The sequence below is a fragment of the Sinocyclocheilus grahami genome, unplaced genomic scaffold, assembly GCF_001515645.1.
Source record: "Sinocyclocheilus grahami isolate Dianchi unplaced genomic scaffold, SAMN03320097.WGS_v1.1 scaffold161.1, whole genome shotgun sequence".
In the NCBI taxonomy this organism is placed as follows: domain Eukaryota; kingdom Metazoa; phylum Chordata; class Actinopteri; order Cypriniformes; family Cyprinidae; genus Sinocyclocheilus; species Sinocyclocheilus grahami.
In genome coordinates, this window is record NW_015505340.1 from 1843340 (window position 1) to 1852953 (window position 9614).

Below are 9614 nucleotides of genomic sequence, written 5' to 3' on the forward strand. Positions count from 1 at the left end.
TAATTATTTGAAAGCATAAAAACAAGTTTCATTAATTCTTACAATGGCCTTATGATTTTTTTCCCTCAGAAATTCTGTGTTGTGTATTTAAATTTTTAAGGCATAAAACATTTAATTTATCTTTTAATTAATTAAAATTGAACAATTAATTTTTGGGAAAATAAAGGGGATTTAATATTACAATTAAAACATTTAAGAAATATTGTATGATTATTCCTTAAAAATAAGGTTTTAATAATTTTAGTAGTAGTAGTAGCCTATTACGGGTACATTCTACTGAACAATAGTAGGCTAATATAGTTCTGCTGCAATGTCTTCAAGTTAAACCGAACTTTTATTTTGACGGGTTGCCGTGAATACCTTTACATTTCTGTGTGTATATGATATGAGGATAGTTTTACTCAAATGAAACGGTCAAATGCTCATGAAGTGACTCTCAGAGCAGTTCTGGAGATGTTGTTCGTGTATTTATGTCCTCATTAGTGAGACGGCAGACGTTAATATCACCGGAAGCATCACGCGCTTCAGTACGAGTAGTAAACAAAACCGCGCATCTGTGCCATTCATTAACACAGAGACACGCAGAATTCATTTTTAAATAGTCATTTTGCGGCTTAATATTCACAAATACTAGTGGGAGTGTGCACACTTGTGTGGCATCGGGGCGGAACTCCGCTGTGCGCGATACAGAGAGCGCGACCATGTAATGTAGAGACAGAAATGACATGCCGTTGTGTGAATAAGATAAATAACATAAGGCTATTTAGCTTGTTTAATAAAAGAACAAGGTATAGACATTGGCACTCCACAGTGAAATTTATTATCCAGTATTTGGAATTTGCTTCTCAAACTCGGAAATATTTTATGCATGTCCAAATAGAAATATAGATTTTCTTTTATATTTTTTGTATGTTTTATTTCTAATGTTTGGTTACGATTTTAATACATCTTTATGCATAGGAATATAAGACTCATCCACTGTCCACGATTTAACATGCCAAAAGGTTATGTTCTCTTCAAGTTGCAAGCTGATACAGTGGCATTGATGTGTCAGCAGCATGCAGCACAATTTTGCTTCTGGTGCAAAAAACAAAACTGAGGCGAACAAAGGAGAGATTTTATTCTGTGAGCTTGATTTCCTGAAGACTGGCCTGTTTTTATTGAAACCATGCAGAGCAGTTCAAGTGCTTTTATACAAATGGAAGTTTTAAGAAATACTACATTTCAAACTCATAAATGTGTTCATTTAGTATTAGAGTATCAGTGTGTTTGAACTGTATTATGTTACTGCAGTGCTGTATGTGTTTTTTTTAGATGCTGCTCTGATTATAAGGGATATTGATATTAAAGGGGTCATATGATCCGATTTCAAGTTTTCCTTTCTCTTTGGAGTGTTACAAGCCGATTGTGCATAGATAAGATCCCGGAAGTTGCAAAGACTAAAGTCTCAAAACCAAAGAGATATTCTTTATCAAAGTTAAGACTCTGCCACGCCCCCCTAAAACGGCTCGTTCTAACACGCCCCCACATATCTACCTCACTATGTGGAAATATTTGCGTAATGCCACCCAAATGTGCACGCAAAGAAAGAAGGCGTGGTTTCAGTAACCGCAGTTAGTGTTGAAGCAGCATGTCAGGGAGACGCTGTGTGTTTCTAGGCGAAAGCAAAAGCACTTTATTTGGCCTTCCGAAAGTAGATGCATTTAGGAATCTTTAAGATCACTTACAACAGAACAGCAATGCATTTTATGGACGACCGTTTCGTGAACCTAGGAGAGGAGGTAATTCTGACTTTGCTATGACAATGTGGCGCTTCTGAATCAGCTACTGTAAGTATGTTTTGTTATTAATTTAAGTATTTGCTATTGACTGTTCAAATGCGGAGTTTTGCGTGTGTGTGTGTGCGTGCGCGTGTGTGTGTGTGCGTGCGCGTGTGTGTGTGAGAGAGAGAGAGGGTCACATCACAGTGGAGTCAGCTATCTTAACCGTGGCTTGTGTACTACAAACACATACCAGCTTCCTCACTGTGTCTGTCACGCGACTCTGTTCCCCTTTCGGGCTTGAACTGATGGTAAAACTAATGACATTATTTACTGTCTTTATTTATTTTGAAAGCTGAAGCTCGCGATTATGGTAAGGGGCGTTACATTTCCGACGAGTGCCTGCGGTGTTCGGCCAATCACAATGCACTGGGTCAGCTGGCCAATCAGAGCAGACTGCGCTTGTCGGAAGGAGGGACGTTTGAGAGAGGCGGGGCATAGAGGGCTTACAATAATGTACAGTATTTGAAAAATAATGTGTTTTTTGAACATTAAAGCATGTCAACATATTGTTACACCAAATACACAAAATAATGATCTTTAAAAAAAGCATCATATGACCCCTTTAATCAAAATATGGCATTGTTCATTGCTTTGTTTGAACTTTTGACATTTCTATTTCCCCATCCAAAAGCTGAAAAAAATAGTACTAATAATGGTATAATTAGATGTCCTGATTTGATCAAATGTTACACTTGGACCTATTTAATAATGAAGCAGCTAGGAATGACGGTCAGACCCCCTGTATATTTAAATATCGCGGACGCAAACTCACCTGAGTGGCCCGTGTGAACTGGAAGATCTCCATAGTGCGTGTGACGATGTCCTGGACAGTCTCCTGGCCGATGCGGCACAGGTAAACGGGAGAGATTTCCCGTAGGGCACCTTGTGGGGGCATCCCAGGCTGCGCGAGGCCAGGAGGCATGTGTGTCTGCGGCTGCTGCTGCTGCTGAGGGGGCATGCCAGGCATACCCGGACCAAGAACCTTCTGAGGGAGTGAAGCAGACATCTAAAAGCAGAGATCATTCATTACGTCAGCTAAACACGAAAGTGGGGCTATGTTTATGGACTAAAAACTATGTATCTGTTTATTTATGAATGGATGAGACTAAAGGGACGGAGCATTGAATCCAGCGCTCAAAGTTCGGAGTAATGTTACGCGCTTTGTATAGAAACTCACTGCGCTTATTGGCGTTGCTCCTGGACCGTAAGTACTTTAATTCTGGTGGATAACAGTAATAAATGCGGGACTTCTACACTCGCTCGCATTCAAACATTTCAAACAGAGGAGCATTAGCCATGACCTGTTTCATCATTTCCTGTTTCCTGTGTTACATCCAGTCGGGAAAAGCGTAACATGTTTTATTTATTAATGAATTCATTTGTTTATGTTTTATATTTTGGGTTATAATAATATTTGTATTATAGTATAATAATAATATAATTATTAATAGTATATTGTATTTATTTTATTCATATTCTATTAATAAAATTATATTATTAAAAGTATTCATGTACTATATTCAATTAGTATTGTGTATATTTTTAGTGTTATTTCATTTTATTAATTTTAGATTTTGGTATTATAAATGTTAATATTTATATTATAATATAACATACTATTAATATGTGCTCTCTAAGTATTCATGTACCTTGCTTTACTATTTATTACATTGTATTTGAGTTTTCATTATACAGGTACATTACTAAACGTGCTCCATATTTTAAAAAATCACAGTTTGGCATCATATTTTTGTTATTTCATTCCAAACGCGCACATACACATATATTGAGATTTTTCATTTCTTTAAAAAAAAACATCGCCTTGCTGTTTTTCTTTCGTTTACCGAAGACTATTATTTTGAAATTGAGTTCTCTCGTTAGGTCTCGCGAGTTTTTCCGTCTCCAGGTAGCTTCAACGTGTGTGTAAAATAATCCTGCTGCTTGGCTCCAGGTTTGTTCACTGCATAAGGTATGTATTTGTGGCTTTTTGATTGATTTACACTAATCTACATAATTTAGGACATTCGCATGTGTTGAATATGGTTTTAAAATGTTTAGTTTTACGTTTGCTTACTACTCAGTCAACTCTTAACTTATTAGCTCTTTGTAATACAATAATAAATCATGAAACGACAGTCATTTACTTTTACAGTTCTGTGATTTAACCTGATGTGAACTCTTAAACCTGTTAACCTGCTGACCGGAATATGCCTTAGGCATTTTTTCAGTCCTGAGTCTGACATATTGAAGCACAATCAGTCATTTAAACACCAGGCATTATATCATGTATACATTCGGACTAGTATCTGAAGCAGTTAACATAACTTCTGATCCGTGAATATCTGATGGTTGTTCACAGTTTGGCCCAGAAGATGGCAGAGAATGGATGTCATCTCAAGCCAGAGGAAGTCTATGCTCCACGGAGTCCACCCAGTACAGAGCCAAATGCAGCAGAAGGGTGCAGTTCTGACCCCAGTGGTCTGTCTCCGTCTCAGAGAGAGGTTCTGGAGCGCTGTCTACATGCTCTCAGTCATGCCAAGAATGACAGCCACATTTTATCAGCCCTTCTCCTGGTAAACAACAACAACAACAACTTATCGTCCTCATCTAAATTATACCGAAAACATATATTGTATTGCTCATTGTTATCGCTTGCATTTAGATCACAAGGTTGTGTCCAGCAGGACAGCTGGATACCGGGACTCTCCATCGGATTTTTGAAGCGGTAGGCTTTAATCTGCCCGCACGCCTTCTGGTTACAGCATTTCGGGGTGGTGACAGCTCCATGTTGCCCCCGGAGGAGTTGATCTCTCTGGGCACTGCTCTGCTGGCTGCTCTCAGCACAGACGCAAGCATGGTTGCTCATCCACAACTTCTCAGCACAGTCCCTCTGATCCTGAGCATATTGGAGAACGGACCCAAATGGACAGATAAACAAACACAAACACTTGGGAATGAAGCCCAGAATGGCTCTGGATCTCAAACTGAAAGTGCTACAGATTCCCAGACCACTTCTAGTATGTCTACCTTGGATGAGGCTTTGGCTTGTGACTGCTATCAGGTTCTAAATGCTGTATGTGCTTTACCACAAGGCCCCGAGCAGCTTCTTACCCGCGGTGCGGTTTTGGCTCTATGTAGAGCCGTACTCGTAAAACAAACTCTCAGCCATGAAAAAGGGCTTCCGCTGTTGGGACACCTGTTGTCATCTAGCATAAGACCACGGGCTTGGGCTAGACACTCGTCCGATCTTCTCTCGCTGTTGGGAATCATCTCACAAAACTTCTGCCGAGTTTCAGATCAGGACAGATTAGAGATGTGCTCTCAAATACCGCCGTTTCTTCCTCCACCCGGGGTCGAGTCAGAAAGCCAGGTGCTTAAGGAGATTGTGGGTAATCTATGGGCTTCGCTGTGGCCTTTGATTCAGGGCAAGCTCAGTCAAGAGCATTTAGGCTTGGTTTTGGTGGTATCTGCCTGCCTTCTGGACCTGTATGGATGGGAGTCCACAGGACCTCCTAAATTCTGTTGCTTGCTGGTGAACCGGGCATGTGTGGAGGTGAGGATGGGTCTAGAAGAGCCACCGGGTACAGAGATCTCCCCCCAATTGCAGCACACACTCACTGCCTGCTATCGCATCATGGAGGCGGCTATGGAACAAGCCTGTAGCCAGGGGGCGGTTTCAAATCCTGCCCAGATACAGACGGCTATCACTGGCCTGAGCCTTCAGCAGAGCAGACAGGTCCTAGGAGCTCTGGAGGAGGCCTTCTCAGCTGAAATGTACTATCTAAAACAGGTGAGAATGGTTTAAATGCAAGTGTTAAATTAAATGTATGTATTACTGCATTACCATTCAAAAGTTTGTGGTCGTTAAGATTTTTTTTTAATGTTTTTGAAGAAGTCTCTTATGCTCATCAAGGCTGCATTTATTTGACCAAAAATACAGTAAAAACAGGAATATTGTGAAATAGTATTACAATTTAAAATAGCTGCTTTTCTATTTCAGTATATTTTAAAATGATATTTATTCCTGTGATGGCCAATCTGAGTTTTCAGCGGCCATAACTTAAGTCTTCTGTCACATGATCCTTTAAAAATCGTTCACCAATGAATTGGTGCTTATGAAACATTTCTAATTATGGTCAACAACTGTGCGGTTTAATATTTTTGTGGAAACCGTGATACATTTTTTTCTGGATTATTTGATGAACAGTTTAAAAACAGCATTTATTTGAAATATATAGAAATAATTTAATCAATCAGTATCTGTACTGATCCCATACTTATGAACCAAAGTGAATGCATTGTTAGAAATCTATTTGAAGAACTTTAATTAAATGGGAAAATACTTAGAATTATAAACTGTTATTCATTGTTTCCCCATTTAGTTGACACAGACCAGCTATGATGACCCGTTTCTGTTCGCCACTTTCCGCTCCCTCTGTGCTTGGCTTGCTGAAGAAACCTCATGTCTGAAAGAAGATGTCATTGACCTCTTGCCTTTTCTCATCGGCTATGCTAAAAGTCACTTCAAGGGAGGGGAAGAAAGCAAGGGACTTGCTGATTGGATGTCAAAGATGTCCATCAGCAACAGTTCACAAGATGGGACCTGGAGCAGAGAAGCTGCTCTTAGGTAAGACACTATTATGCCTTTTTTTAATAGAAGGTTCCCACAATCCTGGAAAGGTCATGGAAATTAGTCAAATAAAATCTGCAAAATATGTGTATATATTATTTTTTTTAAATCAGATCTTATGCTGACAGACCTTATGCTGTCTTTTTAAGTGGATATATGTTCCTGCTCTTTCTTAGATATCTTCTTCCAGCCCTGTGCCACCTCTCTGCTGAAGATGGGCCGAGGCGGGTTCTTCTCTCGCTGGATACTCCAGCCATGCTTGTGGATTTTCTGAGTAAAGGTTGGGCGTCTTTGAGAGGTCAGAGTGGTAAAACGGTGACCCGAGACCCCAGTCTGGAAACGGCGTGTTCGACCTTACTCAACTTTGCCATCACAGAGCCAGAACGAGTCAGGTACACACAGATCTGAACTCACACACGGGTAAAGTTATTCCTTAACCATGAATTGATGCACTGCTCCACTGTGCTCTCTCAGGAATGATCCTTGTTTCATTGCTCTCGAGACCATGCTGAGCGAAGCACTGCCTGCTCTTCTTCATAAGCCACGCCTCTTGGTCTTAGCAGCAAACTGTTGCACTTTGGGTCTCATGATTGGCAGACTGAAGTCAACTTCCACAGGTACCTCTGGCTTGAAATGATACAAATTGGTTAGTAGGACGTACCATTTTATTGGATGTGTATCTTAGCAATTATGTATTTGATAAAAAAACTAAAAAGGTAAGTTAAAGAAAAGAAACGCTTGGCAGGGTTATTATTATATATGTAAACTAAAACTTAACCACAAAAATAAAAACATTTTCATTACTTGAATAAAATAATCATTTACTGAAATAAAAGAAAACCTTAAAAATATATTTATATTTCAGGTAGTTGTCAAGGCAACGTTTCTCATTCTTATTTAGTTTAAGTAATAAATAAAAACTATATATTTAAAAAGGAAAACAGAAACTAATAAAAATGTAAAAAACACAACAAAATTATGAACATTTCTAACCACAATTAAAAACTGAAAATTATACAAATACAATTCAAATTATTAACAAAAGCTATAATTGTATATCAATGATAGTAAAATAACACTGGTGTTTGGTGACATCATTGAATAGGAAAGAGTTTTCAGAGGTTTTATTAGTTATTACTTTGATGAAAGATTTTAAATGTAACAGTTTTTGTCTTAGGAATAATGTCCACTGATGAAACATTTACAATAAGAGCAGATATGGATATTAAAATTCTATCCTACTTTGTCTAAAAGAATTAAAAGCAAAAAACTAAAATTAATTGCTTTAAATAATACAAGATTAAATTTGAACAGTTTTACTAAATTATTAGTGTTTAGAAAATGTAACTTTAAAGGGATAGTTCACCTAAAATTTAAAATTGTCACCCTCATGTGACCCGTTTTGTCAGAATTAATAACGTAGAAGAATGCTGGTAACCAAATATGGCTACCAGCAACTGTTTGGTTGGACAGAATTTTCAGGGATAACGATCCTTTTAAGTGAGCATTAGATGACAGCAAAGGCAATCTAAATGTAAAAATACAGGATATGTTTATTGTTGCTGCTTAATAATGGGTGTCTTGAATCTTTGCAGACCCTGTAGAACTTGGCCAGCGGCGTTTCTTCTCCTCGGTTCTGTCTTTTCTCCTGAGTGCTGTGCAGCCCGGACAGCCTTCTAAACCGGCACGGATCAGCGCTCTCTGGGAGGAACACTGGGAGGAGGCTGGAGAGCTCTGGAGGCTCAGTTTGCAGGCTTTGGGTGGTTGTGTTGGAGCTCTGCCCTGGATAACCACCCTGATCAGAGATGAAGGATGGCTGCAGAACATCTTCACTCTGCTAGGATCCAGTGGTCGTCTTCCAGACCAACCTTCACAGGATGCTCTAAAGGAAGTCCTGTGTGCCATTGCCAAGCAATGCCCGGTGTGTCGCAAGGACATTAGTGAGCTGGTCAAGAGTGTAAACTGTGGATCTCTTCAGGGTTTGCCACAGCTTAGCACAATATTGGTGGAGTAGATTTTGTAAAATACATATATTTAGTAACAGACAGATAAAGCACTTGCTATGTTGTCATATGTCTGTTTGACATTGAATACGCAAAAGGATATGTAATAAATGCACTCTGTGGCCAAAATATAATCCAGAATATTTTGAAGGGATTTATTGTTATTTTTTGTGTTCTCAAGAAGCACAATCTGATAAGATGTGTTGACATTCATTCATTTATTTCATGTGAAATGTATCCGTTGCACTGACTTATCAGTGTTGTGTGATAGTATGTCCAGTAGGTGGCATCCTTACAGCAATCTATAGTTATTCACAAACAGACCAGGAATGATTTTAGTAACAAACTCATAATCAAATTCACAACATGCCATATGTGTTTGCACAAGGGCATTTGTTAGAAAACATGAACGTATTATTTACTATAAACATTTTGGGTTAAAATTACCAAATTACCACTTTCAATAACTTTAGATTATTTGCAGTTCTTTAATGTTTCTGTGGTTTGAAAAGTGATATTTTGTAAGTTCAAATATACAGTGTATTTTCTCAGGTATTATGAGGTTTTTACAGCCAACTTCGTAATAATTATACCAGAGTTACAATGTTTTAGTTTCAAATGACCTTGAACTGCTCTCGCGGCTTGAACTGTCAAATGTATAATCTGTCGTGCCCTTGCAGCAAATTTGTAGTTACTTGCTACTGTTTTGACCCTTTCATAACCACGTAATGCTTAAGGGATTGAAAGTAATAGACAAACAAATCAGGAGTAGTTCTTGATGTCAGTTCTAGACAGCATTTTCGGGCAAAATGATTAAACCTAATTAAACATATTTAGTTTTCAACGGTACATAAAATACATGGTATTCAAGTCCAAAAATCATGGATAATGTGAAACAAAACAATCCATGAAATGCAAAAAATGTGACGTAGCCTAACATAAAGAAATACTGTAAAACGTGATGATTTGTCATGTAAAACTAGTCAACTTGTGCCGGCCTGACATTAGTTCAAAATGCCCTCAACCAGACAACACAGCTCTACCTTTCAGTTAAAATATTTCATTAGAAAGATGACTTTTGTTGAAATATGAAAATACTTTTGTCTCACACAAGTTTATCCTCCGCCCATCAGCATACGTCGCTCACTCTCTCTCTGT

General features: G+C 38.5%; 2 protein-coding genes across 3 annotated transcripts in view; one reads left to right on the top strand and one right to left on the bottom strand.

Moving 5' to 3' along the window:
- LOC107592983 (mediator of RNA polymerase II transcription subunit 30-like) overlaps positions 1 to 3147 on the bottom strand; it is a 13352-nt gene extending 10205 nt beyond the window's left edge. The window contains exons 1-2 of one of the 2 annotated variants that reach the window (XM_016282565.1): positions 3001 to 3147; positions 2596 to 2808 (exon numbers count right to left, since the gene is read on the bottom strand). In XM_016282565.1, the coding sequence (XP_016138051.1) occupies positions 2596 to 2790 (195 nt within the window). In that variant the 5' untranslated portion in view covers positions 2791 to 2808; positions 3001 to 3147. Of the gene's footprint in view, positions 1 to 2595; positions 2830 to 3000 lie in introns of both variants that reach the window. The other variant, XM_016282564.1, reaches the window with a different exon arrangement.
- A 563-nt stretch (positions 3148 to 3710) lies between these two features.
- On the top strand, positions 3711 to 8817 carry LOC107592947 (neurochondrin-like). Its single transcript, XM_016282535.1, has 7 exons — positions 3711 to 3792; positions 4183 to 4396; positions 4486 to 5613; positions 6206 to 6450; positions 6630 to 6845; positions 6928 to 7070; positions 8049 to 8817. The coding sequence occupies exons 2-7, from the start codon at positions 4196 to 4198 to the stop codon at positions 8465 to 8467; spliced, it is 2352 nt and encodes a 783-aa protein (XP_016138021.1). The 5' UTR covers positions 3711 to 3792; positions 4183 to 4195; the 3' UTR covers positions 8468 to 8817.
- The last annotated feature ends 797 nt before the right edge of the window (positions 8818 to 9614 follow it).

Excerpts from the sequence above, each read along its gene's own strand:
- LOC107592947 (XM_016282535.1), top strand. The coding sequence starts at position 4,196 with ATGGCAGAGAATGGATGTCATCTCAAGCCAGAGGAAGTCTATGCTCCA. Across the intron at positions 4,397-4,485 it reads TTTTATCAGCCCTTCTCCTG|ATCACAAGGTTGTGTCCAGC; the intron begins GTAAACAACAAC and ends GCTTGCATTTAG. Across the intron at positions 6,451-6,629 it reads AGCAGAGAAGCTGCTCTTAG|ATATCTTCTTCCAGCCCTGT; the intron begins GTAAGACACTAT and ends GCTCTTTCTTAG.